A 22,089-nucleotide genomic window follows, 5' to 3' on the forward strand; every position below is an offset into this window, starting at 1 on the left:
TTTTGGTACTATCTTTTTAACTCTTGCTATAACCTGCAATTGTCTCCCCCTTTGCATCACTAGTAGTGTTGTTTTTTTGGGGGGGATTTCTTTTTTTAATATTATAATTCAATAAAGTTTATCAGAAGTTTATTTTAATAGTATTTTCAAGTAACCAACCTTTGGTTTTGTTGAGTCTGTGGTTTCTGTATTTTCTCTTTCGTTGATATTTGTATTATTTTCTTTCATCTACTTTCTTTGAATTTATTTAATTGTACTTTTTCTAATTTCATAGGTTTGATGCCTACGGTATTAAGTTTAGTCTTTTTTCTTTGTACATGTAAATGTTCAACTAAGTACACCTTTGCTTGATTCCCACAGTGTGATAGAGAATCTTTATCATCATTTAGTTCTAAGTATTCTAAAATTTTCATTATATTTTCAAGTCATAAGTTATTTAGAAGTCTGTTTATTAACATCAAAACATGGTGATTTTTCAGTGACTTCTTTATTAACCTCTCTAACAATTGCATTGTGACTTCTTAAAAATGGGCTTTTGACTCTGCTTCTTTGAAGTTGTTGCCACTTGCTTAGTGCCCTAACATCCATGTGTTCTGGGAGAGAGCAGAGTGTAGAAAGCATTTAAAGTGTGTTTTCTAAACATCCTACTTCTTCAATGATTTGTTTAACCTGCCTGAGAAAAGCATTTTAAAATGTACTTTATTGGTGAATTTGCCAATTTTACTTTGTGATCTGTTTGAACTATTTGAACCTGCCTAATTAGATAGATATACATTTTAAAATAGGTTTGTTTTGTTTTTTATCTTCCTGGGGAATTTAACCTTTATTTATAATGTAGTGACAATCTTTGTCAGTAGCTTTTTGCCTTAAAATCTGTTTATCTGATATTAATATAATCCACCTTTCACTTGGTTCGATTTGTTGTATACATCTTTTTTGTTATTTTCAACCTTTATCTTTAAGTTTATGAATATCTAATACAAACTTTTTTTAAATTGCTGACAATCTTGGCTTTCCTCACCCTAGTTGCATACACTGTGATTAATGATAAAACTGGATTTATTCCTATCATCTTATTTTGTGACCTATATTTGTCCTGTTTTCCCAGTGTTTTTCCCCGCTTTCTTGTCTTCTTTGAACTATTGAGGCTCTTATTTTCATATTATACTTTTTCCTCTCCTGGTTTTAAAGTTATACATCTATTTCTATTATTTTAGTGTTTACTTTAAATTTTAATGTGCATACTTAAAGACTATAGTTAAGTAGTATCTATACTTGCCTATTAAACAATTCAAGCCTCTTATAACACTTTGATTCTGATTAGCCTCCTCCAGACATAAGTGCTTTTGTTGTCAAGTGTTTTAGCTTTATTTTTATTAATGCCACAGATTAGATAATTTATATAGTCAATGCTTTATATAGTCAGATCATCTTTATTAATGCCACAGATTGGTAACTTCTATGGTCATTGTTTATTTAGAGATATCTGAAAATATCACTTTGACCTTTATTCTCTCTTAAATCATAGATCTTCAAGGTACATTTTTTCTTTACATGGAATACATCCTTCAGATGTTATTTTAGAGAGGATTCAATAGAAATACGTTCTCTCGGTTGCTTATGCTCGTAAAATATCTGTATTTGGTTCTCTTAAAAGTTAGTTTTACTGTGAAAGAAAATCTAGGGTGACAGTTACCTTCTCTCAACACTTTAAAGATAAATGTCCATTGACTTCTAATTTCTGTCATTGCTGTTGAGAAGTCAGCCGTCATTCTAATTGTTCTTTGTTTTTCTTTTATGATTTTATCTTTGTCGTTGACATTCTACTGTTAATCTGTATAGGAACAGATCACTTATTTATCCTATTTGATTTTCATTTGACTTTCTGACTCTATGGATTTGTATTTTTAATTATTTTTGGAAAATTAACTTTCTCTATAGAATTCATATTTTTATGCTATTCTTCATATTTTTTATTCCTTTGTCTCTGCTATATTTTAAATAATTTATTCAGTGCCCTAGCTGGTTTGGCTCACTGGTTAGAGTGTCGGCTTTCAGACTGAAGGGTCCCAGCTTCGATTTTGGCCGAGGGCACGTACCTCAGTTTCAGGCTTGATCCCCAGACCCGGCCGGGGAGCATGCAGAAGGCAACCAATCGATGTGTCTCTCTCACGTCAATGTTTCTCTCTCTAAAAAACAATGGAAAAAATATCCTTGAGTGAGGATTAAAAAATTAAATAAAGAAAAAGAATTTATTAAACTCTTTCTTCCATTTAACAATTTGTCTCTCCCACTGTGTCTAATATGCTTATTTTTCCACCTATTAGTTTCTAAAGACATTTATATTTTTATTTAAGTTCTATTTGGTTGTTTTAAAAATACACCTGATTGCACCTGTTTTCTTATTACACATCCAACAACCTTTTTAAAAAGTTACTTAAATACATTAATATTCTTATTTTATTTTCTCTGTCTTATAATTTTAATATATGGATTTTATTTAGGTCTGCTTTTGTTTTTTGCTTTCTCTTTTTCATGCTACCTTTTTTCCTCATATGTTTCATGATATTTCCATGTACTTTTATGATTGCTGGAATTTAAGAGAGAGTTTCTTGTATCCTGTATTTACATGTTACTTTCTGGGAGAATTTTTGCTTTTGAGGAAGATTATGTTGATCAGTACTAATCAACACCATTTTAAACTAGATTTTCTATTGTTATATTGTGTAAATTGTATCCCAAAGTCTTGTGATTCCTGTTAAGAATTCTGAAGGATATTTTTTTCTCCCATCCTCCACCCATAGCCAAACTGAGACAGGCACATTTCCTTGTTATTTCTCTCTGTGAAGCAGAATGGTTATTTTGTTGATATCTTCTTATTTTATCTTTTAAATTAACTCAATTTTCTAATAGCAGCTTTAGATTCACAGCAAAATTGAGCAGAAAGCACAGAGATTTCTCATGTGCCCCCTGCTACCACATGCACATACTCTCCCATACTTGACCTCTCCCACCAAAGCGGACATTTATTACAATCAGTGAGCTTACATTGACATACCATTATCACCTAAAGTTCATAGTTCCTGTTAGGGTTCACTGTTGGTGTTTTATATTCCTTAGGTTTGGACAAATGTATAATGACATGTATCTACCACTGTGGTATCATACATAATACGATAGTTCCACTGCCCTAAAAATCCTCTGTGCTCCACCTATTCATTCCTCCCACCTTTATACCCAGAACCACTAATCTTTTTACTGGCTCTATGTTCTGGCCTTTTTCACTATCTAAGTGTTTTTTTCTCTCCCTGGTTTACTCTTTCTCTGAGGGTTTGCCTTAGGGTTTGGAAATTGTGAAGGGATCTTAATCCTTGCCCCAAACTTACAATTTATAGACTTACTTTCTTATTCCCTGACCGTATAGGCTGTTAAAATGGAAAGTTCTACACCACCAAGAACCAGCAGATCCCTTTAGGATGTCCATCAATTTCCTTTCTGGAATCATGGCTTTCCCCTTGTTCTTGTCTCTGAGAGGGCTTTCTTGCCAGCTCAGCTGTGCATGTAACAATTTAAAAAAAAATTTTTTTTTTAATTCAATGTAGTATTTTTAGGTATTCTAGTGGGAATCTTTTTCAAAGTATATCTCATCCTACATATTGTTGCATATGAATGTCCCTTAATTTAATCCTTAACAGATATTCATTTAGCATCAGTTTTGTGCCAGACTTGTACTAGGCTCCTAAGATGTTCATGACACTAAGATGTTCATGTTTTCCTTGTTTTGGAGAAAACACAAAAACCAACAATACTATACAGCATAAGTCCAAGGATGAAGGTATATACAGGGTGCTATGGAATCTGAAGGGAGTTGCCTCACACAGGTTGAAGATAGGGAGTTGTCTTTACTACTTTGTCCAGATTCAACCTTACAGGGAGACAAAATAGGAAGGGAGGTCACCTCTCTTCAAAAATTACCCTCCAGTTTTAAATTGCCTTCCTTTCTTCCTGTAATCCTATCATTAGAATGATATAGCCTCAATACCTGTCTTCCCCCTTTAAATTGTAAGCATCATGAAGGCAGGGAGTATATCTGATTCTACACTATAGCCTAGTGTTTGGCAAGTGTGTCTCTCTGTTTTTGAACATATATAATTAAAGGTTAATGGGAGTGATTAAGTAGAAAGCATTGTTAGTCATTCAAACCTTGTTCTGGATAAGCTGAATCACTTTGCTTTCCTCTTTACTCTCACCCAGTGCAGCCCACAGAAGGAAATGGAGGTTTTATGGGAAAAAGAAAGGAACATCAACTTTGGAGCAAAGTGCTCTTCAGGATGAGGCTGGTGCTCAGACGTCCTGCTTTAAGTTTCAGAGGACAACCTGAAAACACTGGGCTTTAGGGGTCAGAAAATATATTTCTCTAATTCTTTTTTGGTTTCTTAAAATATGTCCATGGTCCAAAATCAACAAACTAAGAAGTATGAGCACATATGAACTAGGTTGAGTGTTGTCATCCATTAAACTTATAACCCAGTAAATTTGGCACATGATCTTGTTTGATTAGACTCATATGTTAAGACATTCATATAAGTCACTTTAATTAAAATTATGTTCAAACAACTAAATAAAATAGTTCTAGAGGCAGCAAGGCAGTGGGAAAGACAAAACAAGATGAAACAAGTACAGTCTCAGATTCCTCTGGAGCCCCTAGAGCTGTGTAACTACAACTCGCCCCTCTGTGATGTTGGTAATAATAGTAATACCTAACACTTATTGAGTGTTTACTATGTGCCAACACTGATTTAAACACTTTACTTATATTATCTCATATCCCATTTGTCCACAGAGCCACCCTATGACAATACCAGCCACCTTTAGGTCAGAATGACTACTGAGGCCCTAGAGTGGCCTATTTGTGATTTTAGGAGTTGACATCTTTCGCTGTGTTCTGAAGGTGGTGCCCAGCAGTCCAATTTATGGCTGTCAATTGAAAGCTTGTGAGAGAAACATTAAAGGAGCAGTTATGGACCCATCCACCTGTGCAGGGTAAGGAGGAGGTTAGAGACTTGGAAAGAGAAAGCAGAGGTATGATTAGGGACACCATGAAGGTCGTACACCCCTAGGAAAGGAGAAAGGGAGAAAGGGAGGAAATTTACACAGGGAACTGGGAAAAGGTAGCAAACAATTTCTAGGTCCCACTCAACCAGAGTGCCCTGAATGAAAGGAAGGTGGGCTCCTTTCTCTGGTTACAAGGGAAGCTTTTACTTTTCCCTCCAACAGACCTATGGAGCATCTCCCTTCCTCCCAGGTCTACTGCCTGAACCCACTGGAGAAGAAACTCCCTCCGATACGTCTTTGTTTTATACTTGCTGCTTTGTTCTGGTTCCATGGCTGTCAGATTTTTCTAAACTAATCTGGTTTTCAACTATTCTTCTGAGGTTGCCGTAAGCGTCCTCTAATTTATGAAGCATGAGTTCTAATGTTTGGTTTGGAAAATATCATCCCCCATGCCATGATGAAGCTTTCAGAAGCCTGAGGATACTTTTTTATACAGGGTCAGTTTATGTAGTATTAACCATGAAGCTGGTTGTTGGAATAGGAATTCTGATCTAGAAGTTGAAAAAACGAGGTAAGGAAGAGAGACGGCCATTAAACTCTTGATCATTTTATCCACAGTGACCTTACCTCTTTCCCTTCTTTCCCCTTATTCCAAAGTCTATGAAGAAATTCCCAGCTAATCTTCACTGGTACTGTGGACAGTCTGAGAACACCTCGATTTCTCTCTCGGGAAGATGTGACACAGAGAACATCTTGTGTCCTGCCAGGATGACTTGTGTTAGTGAACAGAGTCAGAGTCCCCCATCCAGACAGAAACCTGGCTCAGAGGAGACTCTCCTATTCCATTGATTGAAGAACAGAGGCCTTTCTTCTTCACCCATTGACCTGGTGTCTTCTCCCAGGGGAGAGTGGCTTCAGTTGTAGTCTCATTCTTCAGGGAACTGCCTGGATAATTATTCAAGTAGAAGCCTGACCTCCACTTTGCAGGAACTAACTGGGGTGAACCTTAAATTGCATGCTACAAAGATCTTCCCGAAAGAGTGCTCAGATGTATTTCAAGTCATTCATGGTACTGTATTACATGCCTCCAAAAGGGAACGTTAATTAGATACAGTGCCAAGAAAACAGGCAGCTGTCAGGAGTCAGGGAGAGCCCAAAAGAAGTTAAGCCCGCAGGCAACATTGGGTGGTTGGTTATAGAGTAAGGGGGAGAGCAGGTGAGGAGAGAATGCCGGGGTCCTCTCTGAGTTTCCAACATGGTATTTACCTTCGAATTGCTCTACACAGTGTCTCCATTTTTCCTCCAAGTGACTGGCATCAGCACCACATGTTCCAGGAGACAACTTCAGTCTACATATTTGCTCCTTTGTAGTATGTAGAGCTTTATTACCCTTTACCACTTATAAATAGAAACATAATGAACTTGTTTGTTATGCAACAGACCTAAGCAGTAGTAACAGTTTAAGTATGTACTAAATGTTTCTCCTATACTAGTCCTTCCTCTAGCCTGACTCTCCACCACAAATATTTTGGTAAATGCAGTCTGAAAACAAAAAAAAGTGTATAATTGTGTGCTTATAAAATGAAATTGTATGCCATGTTCCCAAAAAGACTACAAATTACCACTTTAAATATGCTAATTTGGGGGAAGGAGGGAAGGACATTTATTTTAGACCAGAGTAAAAAATAGTGAAAAGTCAGAAATGCTGATTTAAGAAAAGATACTGCTAAATTGGAGCTAATTCAATGAAAGGGACTAAAAATAATAAAAGGCCTCAAGGAATGAATATTTTCAAAATTGAGAGAATTTAAGAGTCTAACATGACAAACTACAACCAGTCCTGCAAATACCTCTGGGGAATTGGATTCCAAAAGTCTGCATTGTTCAAAGGGAAACAAAATAAAGGCACTGAAAGAAAGCTACCCAAAGAAGAAAAAAATGAACTTTTAAACTAAATGTTTTAAATGTTTTTACTTAGACCAGCTTACAGATGCCTGGGGATGTTAAAAAACTAGCCAGGCAAAACATTTGTTTTCACATAACAAGCTTATCAAGTAAGAAGGGTGGGGTTAATGATTTATTATATCAGACATTTTGAATTTCTTATGTCTGAACCTGAATAAACACATTGCAATGGTCTGGAGCTATTTAATATACCTGTTACCAGTGTTCACCTAGTAGACACAGAGTAGGACATGCCCAAAGCTGGAATAAACTAGAGAGTTCTGTGTTATTTCACAGGGTCACAAATCTGTAAAGATGTTATTATACTGAGCATGAACCTGATCCATAGTAAAGTGTCAAAATGGTTAATGATTCATTTTCATGAGCACTTATTTCCCTTCAACATGTGATTTTCCAGAAGTATTGACAGTTTAGAAGGAAAACAAAGAAAATTTGTGAATCTTTTATACCAGGAAAAAAAGGAAACAAAAAGGGGGACTCTCTAATATATCTTGTATACATGAAAATATAGTGTCCCAAGGACGTCTGTGGGCATTTTACATAAAGGAAGGTGACTGAGCCAAGAATGACTGGCACCATCCTCCAAAATCGACCCCATTTTCTGTTCTTTGCACTCAGAGCGATGTGTTAGAGATTTAAATATTATGTTCTTGAAATATAATAGAGTTGTCTACACACAGACTGTCTAGACAGGGCAGGGACTATGTCTGTTTAATTTCATTTTACGTAGCAGCTAGCAGTCTTGCACAAATAAATGCTTTTGATGATGATGTTGATGTTAGTATAAGCAGGTGGCCAAATTTGGGGGATAAAGCTTGATGCCTTAACATTAGTGCTTTATAGAGCATGCATGCAGTGAGTGTTATGTAAAATATACAAATGTCTGGGTATTTATTGAATAATAAATTATTTCAGCACATTTTATGTTTCTTAATATTGCCCTGTTAAATTTGTTTTCATGGAGGAGGAAATATCAATCTGCCTATTCAGAAAGTAGGCAAGAATCCCTACTCAATTTTCCTAGTGTCTGAAATGAAAAGTATTCTTGTAAATCTGTATTTTAGAAAAAGAAAGAAGAAAATGAGATATCCCATTAAAATTTTCTAAGATTTCTTGATTAGAAAGTTCTCAAGGTTCAGATTTCCTGCAAGATTCAAGAAAGCAGAATTGGAGTTTGTGCAATGAAAACCATGACTCCTGTTTCATTTATTCAATGTGTTGTGTTTTCAAAAACAAACATTTGAGTCCTTATGTATAACAGCAAGCCAAACAAAGATCCCTGTCCTCCTGGAGCTTATGCTTTAACTGGAGACAGATGATAAAAAACAAGCACAGTAAGTAAATTAGATGGTGTACTTGAAGGTGATTAAGTGTGATGGGCGAAAGAAGAGTTGAAAGGATAGTAAATCAGCAGTGGGAGTGGGTGTTGCGGTTTTACACGGGGAAGTCAGGGTCGGTCTCATTGAGAAGGTGATCGTTGAGCAAAGACTCGATAGAGGTGAGGTCGTTAGCCACTTGGAATCTGGGCAAAAATAATTCCGGGCAGAAGGGATAGATCATGCGCGTGTCCTAAAGCAAGTGTGTTCCTGGCGTGTTCAAGAGGTAGCTGGGAAGCCAGCGTGGCTGAAGCCAAGTGAATGAGAAAGACGATAGGATGGGTGGGGCCAGGTCTTTACCTTTACTTGAGATGAGAATTTTGACTTTTAATCTGAGTGAAGTGGGGAGCTATTGCAGAGTTATAGCAGCAAGGTGACAAGATCTCTTTATGCTTTTTTTTTTTTTTAATATATCTTTATTGATTCCAGAGAGAGGAAAGGAGAGGGAGGGAGAGAGACAGAAACATCAATGATGAGAGAGTCATTGATCGAGCCCGCAACCCGGGCATGTGCCCGACCGGGAATCGAACCCCGATCGCCTGGATCCCAGGTCGACGCTCAACCGCTGAGCCACGCCCGGCCGGGCTCTTTATGCTTTAATAAGATCATTCTGCTGCCTCATTGACAGAAGTCTGTAGGAGAGCAAGGACAGGAGAAGGAAGATCAGTTAGGAGACTTGTAATAATACAGGCCAGACATAAAGGTGCCTTGGACTGGACCGTGGTCAGATTCTGCATGCGTCTGTGTATAGCGCCAGCCTTTCCTGATGGATTGAACGTAGGAGGCAAGGATCATTCTATGGCAGTCGTTGTCAAATTGTGGTCACAAACCAGCAATGTCAGCAGCATCTGGGGACTTGTTATAAATGCAGATGCTTGGATCTCACCCCAGGTCTACTGAATCAGAAACTGGAAGGGAGGGCCCCAGCAAGCTTGTGTTTTTAACAGGCCCTCCAGGTGATTCTGATGCACATGCAAGTGTGAGGACCACCACTTTAAGATTTGGGTCCTGAAAGGATGGAGTTGACGTTGAGAGTGATGGCGAAGGATGCAGAGGGAACAGATTTGAGGAGAGGGGAAAGATCAAGGGTCAGGTTTAGACATGATGAGTTTGTGGTGTCTTAGATATCCAGATGGCGAGGAAGCAGTTATATGTATGACTCTTGAGTTCAGGAAAGAAGGTCTGAGTTGGAAATAGAAACTGAAACATTGATTATATTTCTGGGAACAAAGAATTACATCAGTCAATGAATATTTACTATTCAGTGGTTTCATCTCAACTTTGAATAAAAGAAGCAGAAAGACAAGTAGTAAAGACCTAAGTATATAAAAGTGGCAGCCCACCATCAATTCAAGTATGCTAAGAGATCTGAGAGCTTTAGGGGTCTATTTTCTAGAGCCTTCATCCATTTATTATAGAGGAACCTTTTGTGGTAATATTTTCCCATGTTACCATCTATACATTGAGGGTTCCTAATATTTTGAGGGTAAAACTTAGAACCAATCAGATTTCTAAAGTCACAAGTAGCTGGTAAATTTCTATACATGTTGACATCATAAAGTGGCAATCCAGAATTGCTGAATGGTGGAGTAGATGCCTTACTAAACAATTCTAATTTTGTCTTCTTGCACAGTAACTTTTATGGAGGGTGAGTGATTAGGGCAGGATAGAGGAGAAAGAATTTAGAAGAACAGTTAAAAGAGAGGGAAATGCAGTGAGAAGGACACATTCTTCCATTATTACATGTGGTCACCTAATATATAATTTCCAGTGTTTTCTTAATACTATCAGGTATTAATATCAACTCTACAAATGACTCTCCAAATAAAACTATAGAATTAGAATATGACATTTACATCAAGGTACTCATATTAATTTCAGTGAAATAGCAAAATTAGCTGAAAAGGCGAACCACTGAATATTTAAGAATAAAGGTAAAACAGAAGGATGTCCCTCAGGAAGGAAAATGTCTTCTTTAAAAAGAGCAAAAATAAAAGTTATGTTTCTTCTGACCCTGAATTTATATTCTGTATATTTTTTCAAAACCATTTGAAAGGCCTCTCAGATGCTGCCACCTTAGCTGCTGAGATATCATCTTTTGCATTTCACCCAGTGAGTCCCCTCTTGTCCCACGATGTAATCTGATCCACCTATCGCCATCAGGGGACATCTGGGATCCATCTTATCTTTCCCACTGACTAGTTGATTAACCAGGAAATGTTTTGAATTGGATTCATATATGGCAGGGCTCCACGGACTTCATGAATTATAATAGGAGCATATAAAAGGTCATTTTCTTTTTGTACTTTTAAAGAAGAAAATTCGAACATGGTTAGGAATGAGTTCTTAAAAATTGGAGAGAAAAGATTATATTGCATTAAATGGCTCAGTACAGTAATTCATGGGATTGTCACACTATTTTTAATGAAATATATTTTTTCAGTGAGAAAGTCCTAGCTCAGTAGCCTGACACAGAGTTGTCAATCCATGGATATATTACTGTTAGTTAGAACTAGACAGAAGGCCAAGAAACATTATTTTGCTCTCTCTTGCTCTTTTGGTGCTGGATGGTACATCTGGAGACATATGAAAGGCTGGAAGTTGAGGATCTTTAGTCCAGTGCATCCTTCCCACAGCATGTTTTTTACCAGGTTCTTATGCTGGGGCGTGGGGGGAGGTGATGGGTTTGGTTCATATAGCCACTAGACTTTTCAGTGATTTTAATTTTCATCATTGCTACCTATGAGCCAGTTCAGTGCATGAACATACAAATAATAATTTATTTGTTTTCTTCTTTGTTTTAAATATCCAAATTGAAAATTAATGATTTCCTACCACTAAGGTTTTATCAGAGCAGAACCCTCACATTGTATATCTTCAGTACATTCTACATTCAGTAAACCCTAAGGAAAACCACCTGTCTTGGTGAGAACTGGTGATTTAGGGGGTCATAAAGCATCTCTCCAGAAGCCTGCATTTCAAAGATGATGCCCACGGATAAGACGCTATGTATTTTTCGAAGTAGTTAGGACATCAGTTTCTAATTCGGACTTTTAGAAGGATCAGGAAGCATAGTGGTTTTCATGAACCAAATTACAATAAAAAACATTGTACAATGGTGAATCTCCATACAAATAAGAAACTCTATTGTAATTATACGTGTGGAACAAAAGTCTGTGATGACTTTGCTTGAGTTTCCACTCCTGCAGCTGGGTGATCCCAGAGGCATCAGGAGTTCAGTGAGTGTCTTGAACTATGCTTGAGATGTTTTGGATTCAACAAAAGAAACTTTTGCCAAATCCTTCTTTTCTTAATTTTTAAACGTGTATTTCAAGGGAAATTTGATTCATATGTTTCTAATTCATTTACACTTAAATCATCAAAATGTTATTTTGTAAGAGCCACTTGATGTCCAAGAAGCTTTCTAAACCTGTTTTATAAGTCTTCTCAAGTCCTTTTTCTTAAAACAGGAAGTTGAATTTTGCCAAGTACAAATAAACTCAAACGTAAAAAGGTTCAAGTTCAGTTTCTAACTGTGAACTCCAGGTTTCAAGTACATTCTCAAATTAGCAAAATATAGTTTCCCACACCTCCAAAAATATGGGTGGAAGGAAAGACAGTAGTGATAAAAGTGAGTAAGGGTATCCACAAAAATTATTCTCAGAGATATATCTCCAGTTGTGCAAGTTCATAAAATCTATAACAGGTGCTCTTATAGCTAATAGATGCAGGTGAATTTTGAACAGGAGCAATCTGTCTGCTTGCTGGTTCTCTGTGATGTGTCTAAATAAATTTACTACTTTTGTCACAGAAAAGAAAACTTAAAAGTTCAAATATTTTAACTTCACTTTTTACTAATTTTACCTTCGAGTCCTACATATTTTAGTAAAGATGGGAAGACTCACATATTTTGCTGAACAGAAAAGACTCATGAGAGACTCTGTGGGAGTTTTATGTCTGCTCTAGGATAATGAAACTTCAAGTTAAAAATGTAATTGACATTCTTTTTTTGGAATTGGATAAATGCAGAAAATTATCTCTGATGCATACCGAAACGTCTCTTAATTATATATTGTTCTTATTATTGTAATGCAGAAGTGATTCAGCCTAACCCTGGAATTTCCTATAGTTGGTTCATTTGTATTTATAGATAAAGAAGTTAAAGATAATTATGAGGGGGTCTGGGACCACTCTAAACAATTTCCTCAATGTTATGTTTTATTAAGTCCATTCAATATTTCCTCTGTGCTACAGAGTAGTCAAGTAATTCTTGGGATGAAAGGTAATATGAACTGAAAACACTTTATTTAAACATTATTAATTAAACTCTCAGTTCACTGTGGACGCTCCCATGCAGTGGCCACCAGGGAAACTTGCTGACTGTATGAAGCTGGTTTTATTAAACTTTCTAAATAAGGGGGAGCAGCTTCTTGATGGTCCCTGTAGTGTCTCAGATGGGGATTTAGGGATGACGATGGTAGAGTTCGGGCCTGCGGCTGGTCACAGGGTTACTTTAGGACAGATGCTGTAAGTGAGGTCTAGGCAGAGACTGGTAGGATTTGTCATCTAGGAAAGTTGCATTCTTGTGTTTGGAACGCAAATCCAAAGAGTTAATGTTAAATCAGTTTGTTTGTATTTTTATCTTGGAACACATGGTCTGAAAGGAGCTGGTATTGAAACAGTGAAGTTCAGGTGGCTGTGTTGCCTCTCATACAGTTTACCTGTTTTGAGTCATAACATAGTTTTGCAGGTTGTGGTTTTCGTTTTATTTCTAACAAACAAGTAAATATCACAACAAAGTGTAACACACATTTATCTTTTTAAAACTTTTAATATGTAGCTTATCCTTTAAGAAATTAATAAGTAATGAATTTTAAGTTTACTTCTTCAAACAGTATTCAAAATTACATAAGCCTTGTTGAGTACCTATATCTATATCTATATCATATAATTTGTTATTTTTCTTTAGTACTATGTATGAATTCTGAGACCATATATAATACTAACAATAAATTGCCTTTGAGCATTTATATTGTATTTTGGTCTATTTGTGTTCATCCTAAATAAGTATTTAATTTTTTATACCCCATCTTGCCGAGGAAATGTATGCTTCCCTAGCCTTATATGCTACTTATGTACCACTAAAATTAGATTAAAATATCAGGAATTCCTGTTTATATGATAGAGCCATGCTATTCTCAGAATGCTCATTTAGATGTAAAGAGATATTGTATAAGAAAGAAAACTTGTATAAGAGAACTCTCAAAAATGCTATGAAGCTGCTCCCCCTTGTTTAGCAAGTTTAACTGCTAAAGACCACATGCTAATTCTTTATTTGAGACAGAAACTATAATAAAAGCCTTTCCACAGATGGATATTCTATGTAGTACATCCTATTCTGAACACATGGTGAAAAAAAAATAAACCTATCAAAAATCCTATACAAGGGATAGATGATATTTGCCTTTTTAAAGTTAAATCATATTTACTTTCAAATTTATCTTCCATTAGATAATAGCCATTGTTAGTTATAATTTTACATTTTTAAATGCCCTTTATAAAATGTACATTTAAAACATTCTTGTTTTCTGCTGGCTCTGTCAACATTCTTTAAAACTCAAATTCAGAAAATCTTGTTCTGCAACTCTTTCTCTTCAGTAGCTTCATTAAATATTAATAGCTACTGTGTACTGTCTTGCTTGTTGCCAGGATTTGGCCGACATGAGCTCATGAAGTTCTCACAATGAATGACCTTGAGAGCTGAGTAGTAGTATTGCCTCTGCTCCAAAGCGAAGGAAACCTAGGCTCAGAGAGGCCCATCGCCCTGCAGCCACACTCCCATCTGGAAGGACGTCTGTACCTCTCCTCGCTGCCAGGCTGCCCTAAGCGAAAAAAATTCACATATAAATGCTGTTTCCTCTTTTTTGTTCCCCATGTATAATTCTAGATACTGTGCGGCCTAAGTTTTAGGACAGACTTGTGAACAACCCCACAACACATTTTTGAATGAAATTATCATAACTTTTTGCTGTTGTTGGCTAAAATATTGTCAGTTTTTTATATCAACAGAGATGCTTTTAACTAACCCTCTGATGTTACTAAGTTCTAGTTAAGTTATAAGGAAAAAATGATATTACAATGTGGAGGAATCCATGGACCATTAAACATCTTTCAGAAAATATATCTCAAGGTGGTTACTTTCCCAATCAGATACCAATCAGATCTGGTTTCTTTCCCACTTAACTTCAACCAGAAAATATACAGTGGAACCTCGGTTTTCTAATGTAATCCGTTCCAGAAGATCGTTCGAGTTCTGAAACATTCGAAAACCGAGGTACCACTGTGGTTCAAGGTGATTACTTTTTCAAACCTACACATTCTGAGAGCCAAATAATCATAAGGCCTCTCAGATGATATGGGAGGGCCCATCTGTAATGACCAGAAGACTTGCTTTGTTGTCTAAGACCTTGGAAGACCACACACCTGCCCTTCTCAACCTGTGTCTGTCCCTCCCCACTTTCTCCTCCAGGACTGCCCACCAGAAGCAGGTGATTTCCGAGCTCAACAGTGCTCAGCTCATAATGATGTCAAGCACCATGGCCAGTTTTATGAATGGCTTCCTGTGTCTAACGACCCCGACAACCCATGTTCACTCAAGTGCCAGGCCAAAGGGACAGACCTGGTTGTTGAACTAGCACCTAAGGTCTTAGACGGGACTCGCTGCAACTCAGACTCCTTGGATATGTGCATCAGTGGTTTATGCCAAGTAAGTATTGGCTTCTTTTCGCTCTTGTTTTTCCAGAGGGTTTTAGTGTCTTTGTGTAAATACCTTTTCTACCACCCTGCTATCTGAATCACTCAGCGCTACTTTTTATTGCGTTTATAAATAATGACAGATTTGAAAATTGAGGTGTATTTTGTGTTAGGAAACATAGGCTAGGCTTTTGTTCTTTCCTTAAGCCTCACTTGAATATGGAAGAATAGAAATTCTTGAATATTGTATATCATTTTTGGACTAGACTCTGAAATGACCTCTACTTTGGTTGTCCCTAAAATGTGTATCATGTATGTGTATATGTGTATTTGGAGGCATCTATTTTCATTTACTTAGAGCTTCAGAATCACTGAGATGAAGTTGACTCTAAAATATCCAAACTATAGACAAATTTGTTCCTTTATCATAACTGTAATTTTGTTGAAAGTTCAGGCAAACTGTCCTGGAAGACTTGACAGTGTCAGCTGGGTCAGATTTCAGCCAGGTCTGTCTTTAAAACAGGATGGCAAAAAAGTTTGATTTCTGGTGTCAATTTATCAATGTCGACTTTGGGAGGGGAGTTAGTAAGGCGAAGGAGAGTCAGTATGTTTGCCATCTAGAATTTGAAATCTAAATTTTAAATTCTACTCTTTGGATTAGGATGACCTGCCTAGTTTTTGGAGCAAGCAGTTGCTATATTGTCCTGTGTGCTATATATACTTCACCATATAGCACTTTCATATCTCACAAAGTAGACATTTTGAGAATCTTTGCCTCTCCCTCCCAAGAAGACATTGGTGGGATTTTTCTCTCTTCAGAATCTCTAACATCACAACTAGCAATGCAAGAATTAACATAAAATGTCTTAGTAATTTGTTGTTTCAAATTCACATGTTTATTTAAAACTTAAATGTACATTGAGATGTAACAGGAATCACTGTAGTGTGAGTTACTGCAGGACATGCAAGGTGTCCTGCAAGGTTTCATGTCCACGAGAGGGAGATGGACAGTCTAGGCCGTCACGAGGTCCAGAATCGCGAGACAGGGACGTTTTGGCTGCTCCAAGCTCTTCTCGGGTGGAGGATGGCGATGATGTTTGCATTTCTTTATATACAAGAAACGTGAATTTCAGATACATATTTGAATGTGGAATTTTACTATTTTAAAGCTAAGAAAGGCCTAAGAGATGATATGGTCTAAAAAGCAATGTATCTGAACATCGTTTGCGCTATTTGGTGTTCGCGTCCTTCCCTAGACTCTCAGCGTCATGGAAATGGGACCGTGGCGCCTGGAAAAGCTTTGGAAAAGTAGAGAATTGAAAAGCAAATAGGAGAGGGGCTGTGTTGTAGGGAATGGCAAGTAAGATGGTAGTAATTCCTTACCCATGTAGACTGTTTGAATAAAGCAAAACGGATTCCCATTTTGTAAATGAAAACAAATAAATGAGGACCAGAGAAGCTGTATGATTTTCTGAAAGTTACATGGTTGGGCATGGCTGACATGGGACCAAATTCCAGGGCTCCTGATGTCCACTTTAAAGTTGTTTGCACTGTATTTCAGTGACGAATGAACCAAAATAAACAAGACAGGTCAGCAAATTAGGTTTCATTTGTTTCTGTTGCATGAGAGTTCAACGTCCCATTTTTTTTCCCCTAGTCTAATCCTGCCAGCTAGCCTCGGGGACCTTGTCAACTGGAAGGAAATCCAATGTCAGCAAATAAAGAATACATTTTATATACAGTAGACATGAAATGATAGTGCTGGGCTCTTGGTTATAAGTTTAAGCATACCTCCTTAAGTTAGATTCTTATGAGTGTGACGTATTAGGTTTGGTGGCAAATGTAAATTATACAATATCTGTAAAGAATTGTGACATACATAGAAATTATATTTGGTTATTATTATTATTTTCCTCATTTATTTGTCATATTAGAGGCAATATATATGATAAAGGGAATGAAAAACTCAGATTTAATTTAGTTGCTAACAAGCAGTTTGGCTAGAGAGCAGGGTTCCCCCAGGTACACAGTGAGAAGAGTTCGGGAAAGGATCATGGAGGCTTGAATGGCACACAGACTATGGAAAAGTGAGTGGCCAGAAAAGAATTGTAGTCGAGAAAAGACATAATCATAGCTCTGCTTTAGAAAAATTAATATAGCTGCATTACGGGTTGCTTGAAGTAGAGGGCCCTGGAGGCAAAGTGACCAACTGAAAAGGCGGCTCTGAGCAGCCAAGGTGAAGGCAGGCGAGAGCCTCGGCCCGGCAGTGACCGCAGGAACAGAAAGGAAACTGTCTCACACCAGGAAGGAGGTTTCATTTGGATTATAACTAGGGTGGAGGGTAGACAGCAATAAGTAAAAGTAATCATGCTCAGGGGATCAAAAACTACAACTTAATATGAATTGGTAATGGATATAATTTCTAATCCTCGCTCCCATTACCGTAATAGCCTTTTGTTTTCATTATTAAAACCTACTTGAATTTCATAAAACAAGGGAAGGTACAGAAGAAAATAGCAAGACGATAGAGGAATGAAGGCAGAATACTTAAATGCAGTTCCTACATTTTCAGAAGAACAAGAGTGGAGTTAGTGACCACAAGGAAAGCACTCACTGCTACTTCAAAAGAGCTTGAGTGCAGCCCTCCCCAGTTTGGCTCCGTGGTTGGAGCATGGGCCTGCTGACCAGAGGGTCCCAGGTTCAATTCCAGTCAAGGGCACGTACCTCGGTTGCAGGCTCCATCCTGGGCCCCAGTTGGGGAATGTGCAGGAAGCGGCCAATCAATGTGTCCCTCTCACATTGATGTTTTTCTGTATCTCTCTCTCTCTCCCTTCTACTCTTTCTGAAAAGCAATGGTAAAATATCCTCGGGTGAAGATTAAAAAAAAAAAGTTTAAGTGCATAAATTTTATTCTACTCAGAAAAAACTTCCTTTATCTGTATATTGCTAATTAGTATGTTCAGTCTTTGGTACGAAATATTAAAATAAAGCCATATTTTCATATTTTTTAAAACTTCCAAAAATCTTAATGCTAACTTAAATGTGCAGTTTTTATAAACAGCTTTTCCTGATTTTCTGAAAGAAAATCATCTCCCCTGCCCTATTTTCCCATCTCTTTCATTTCTATCCCATTGTTGGGGATTCTTAGCTCTTTCTCTGGCTTTATTTTAGTCTTATTATAATTTTTTGTAAGTTGCTTCATACATTTTTTGAAGGAGTACATAACACAGTTTTTCTTTGATAACCAGTAAGTGGTTGAACACACTCATAAATTAGCCCAGATGAAGCTTATGGGAAAATTGTACTAGGCTTAGTGCGGTTGTGTTTTGTTTCTTTCTGTTTTTTATTCTTTTTTTTTTTTTAATATATCTTTATTGATTTCAGAGAGAGGAAGGGAGAGGGGGAGAGAGATAGAAACATCAATGATGAGAGAGTCATTGATCAGATGCAACCCTCAACCCGGGCATATGCCCTGACAGGGAATTGAACCCCAATCTCCTGAATCCTAGGTCGATGCTCAACCACTGAGCCACGGCCCACTGGGCTTTTATTCTTTGTAAGGGTGCAATAAGTATGGAAGACAGTTGGTCTGTTGACATTTGATAGTGGTACATGAAGAATACCATGATAAAATACATGTGTATGTGTAACTATGCAAGAACAAAATCTGGAAGCAGATATACCTGAGTGTTATTAACATCTTACATTTCTGCATTTGAATGTTGCTTCAGATATTTTTGAGGCTAAGTAGATGTAAATTATAAACTGTAAAGAAGCACTCATTTAGCTATGGACATAGTCTGACCTTGATAGAAAATGACAGAATAGTTATAGAGATTTGTCATTTATAAGCACCAATTATTTCAATTATATCTATTTAATACTCAACTAAGAACCACATTTTCAAAACTGGGCTTTTAACTCAGCCAAAACTATCGAGTCCTAGACTTTTCAAGCCAGGAGATACTTTAGCAATTAAGAGATAGATATATTTCACAGAGGAAGAAACTGAGACCTGGGAACTATCCCAAGGTCATGAATGAGTATATTATCTGTATTTGTTTTCAGTGCGCTTCAGGAACATTCTAGAATCACCACTATTTATAATGTACAACTTATTCGGTAATATTAGAGAATCATACTAGGCAGTAAAATAGCTTGAATTTTATATATATATAACATTATATTAGTTTCAGGTGTACAACATAATGATTCAATATATGTATATGTCCCAAAATGATCACCACAATAAATCTAGTTAATTCATCACCACACATAGTTACAAATGTTTTTTCTAGTGATGAGAACTTTAAGATCTACTCTCTTAGCAACTTTTAAAATATGATAAAGTATTGCCCTGGCCAGTTTGGCTTAATGGTTAGAGTGTGGGCCTGAGGACCGAGGGCTCTGGTTTCAATTCCCAGTCAAGAGCACATACCTCGGTTGCAGGTTCGCCCCCAGCCCTGGCAGGGTGCGTGCAGAGGCAACCGATTGATGTGTGTCTCTCATGTTGATGCTTCTGCCTTTCTCTCCCCCCTCTCCTCCCTCCCTCCCACTCTCTCTCTCTAAAACTCAATGGAAAAAATATCCTCAGGTGAAGGTTAAAAATAATAATAATATGACAAAGTATTGTTAAGTATAATAACCATGCTGTACATTACAGCCCCAGAACTTACTTATTTTACAGCTGGAAGTTTGTACCTTTTGACCACCTTCCCCCGTTTTGCCCACCCCCCCACCCGTTTACCACCCCTCACCCCCTCCATACTGTTTTCCATAGTGGCTGCACCAGTTTGCATTCCACAAACAGTGCGCAAAGTTCCCTTTTCTCCACACCCTCGCCAATGTTTATTTCTCGTGTTTTTGTTAGCAGCCATTCTAACGCCGTGAGGTGGTGTCGCGCCCTAGTTCCGATTCGCGCCTCCCTGTGATGAGCGACGTTGAGCGCCTTGGCGTGTTCGTGTTTGCCATTGGCATGTCTTCTTTGGAAAAATGTCTGTGCATATCTTCTGTTCATGTTTTAATCAGATTGCTTTCTTTGCTGTTGGATTGTATGCATTCTTGACATATTTTGAATATTAACCCCTTATCAAATTTATGATTTGCAAAATTTTCTCCCATTCTGTTGCCTTTTTATTTTGTTGCTGCTTTTCTTTGCTGTACAGAAGCTTGCTAGTTTGAGGCAATCCCACTTATTTTTGCTTTTGTTGCCTTTGCTTTTGGTGTCAAATCCAAAACATCATCACCAAGACCTATGTCAAGGAGCTTTTCCTCTATGTTTCCTTCTAGGAGTTTTATGATTCTAGGTCTTACATTCAAGTCCATCCATTTTGAGGATGTGTGTGTGTGTGTGTGTGTGTGTGTGTGTGTAGTGAAAGATACAGGTCCAGTTTCATTCTTTTGCATGTGGCTGTCCAGTTTTCCCAACTCCATTTATTGAAGAGACCGTCCTCTCCATGTTGTATATCCTTGGCTTTTCTGTTGTAAATTAATCGACCATATTTATGCGGATTTATTTCTGGGCTCTCTCTTCTATTCCATTGATCTATGTATCTGTTTTTATGCCAGTGTCATACTTTATATTACTATTGCTTTGTAATGTAGTTTCAGATCAGGGAGTGTGATGCCTCCAGCTTTGTTCGTCTTTCTCAAGGTAGTTTTAGCTATTCAGGGTCTTTTCTGGTTCCATACAAATTTTAGGATTGTTTGTTCTATTTTTGTGAAAAATTCCATTGGAATTTTGATAGGGAGAGCATTGAATCTATAGATCACTTTGGGTCGTATGGACACTTTAACAATATTAATTCTTCTGGTCATTGAGCATAGAATATCTTTCCATTGATGTGCCTTCTTCAAATACTTTCATTAAGGTCTAATAGTTTCCAGTGTATAGGATTTTTACCTCCTTGGGTAAATTTATTTCTTGGTATTTTATTCTCTTTGATGAAATTATAAATGGGATTGTTTTCTTAATTTCTCTATCTGATAGTTTGTTATTAGTGTATAGATTTTTCTATATTGATTTTGTATTCTGCAACTTTACTGAATTCATTTATTAGAGCTAACATTTTTTTGGTGGAGTCTTTAGAGTTTTTTATGTATAATATGTCATCTGCAAATAGTGATAGTTTTACTTCTTCCTTTTAGATTTGGGTACCTTTTATTTTTTTTCTTGCCTAGTTGCTCTGGCTAGGACTTTCAATAATATGTTGAATAAAAGTGTCAGGTGTGCATCTTTGTCTCTTTCCTGTTCTTAAAGGAAATGCTTTCAGCTTTTTACCATTGAGTATGACACTAGCTGTGAGCTTGTCATCTATGGCCTTTATTATGTTGAGGTATGTTTCCTCTTCACCCACTTGGTTGAACATTTTTATTATAAATGAATGCTGAATTTTGTAAATGTTTCTTCTTCATCTATTGAGATGATCATATGATTTTTATATTTCATTTTGTTAATATGATGTATCACATTGATTGATTTGTGGATGTTGAACCATCTCTGCATCCCTGGAATAAATCCCACTCAATCATGGTGTCTGACCCTTTTAATGTGTTGTTAAATTCAGTTTACTATTTCATTGGGCATTTTTTCACCTATGTTCATCAGAGGTATTGGCCTATAATTTTATTTTCCGATAGTATTTTTGTCTGGTTTGAGAATCAGGGTAATCTCTCCATGTAAAATGAATTTGGAAGTGTTCCCTTCTTGTCTGTGTTTTGGAAAATTTGGAGAAGGATCAGTATTAATTCTCCTTTAAATGTTTGATAGAATTCACCAGTGAAGCTATCTGGTCCTGGAATTTTATTTGTTGTAACAGAATGGCTTCCAATTTTGAGTGACTACCATACCTAGGCCCTTTACATATATTTTTTCTAATACTTACAACTCTACTTATTAGGCAGCATTATCCTCATTTCAGAGATGAAGAACTGAGGCTCA

General features: G+C 37.0%; 1 protein-coding gene across 1 annotated transcript in view; it reads left to right on the top strand.

Annotated features, from left to right (window-relative positions):
* The window catches only part of ADAMTSL1 (ADAMTS like 1), a 368,021-nt gene that overhangs the window by 67,991 nt on the left and 277,941 nt on the right, over nucleotides 1-22,089 (top strand). Inside the window, exon 4 of the mRNA XM_081151642.1 lies at nucleotides 14,926-15,162. Coding sequence (XP_081007768.1) covers nucleotides 14,926-15,162 — 237 coding nt within the window. The remainder of the gene's footprint in view (nucleotides 1-14,925; nucleotides 15,163-22,089) is intronic.

Source organism: Miniopterus schreibersii, assembly GCF_964146895.1.
Source record: "Miniopterus schreibersii genome assembly, chromosome: 11".
NCBI lineage: Eukaryota > Metazoa > Chordata > Mammalia > Chiroptera > Miniopteridae > Miniopterus > Miniopterus schreibersii.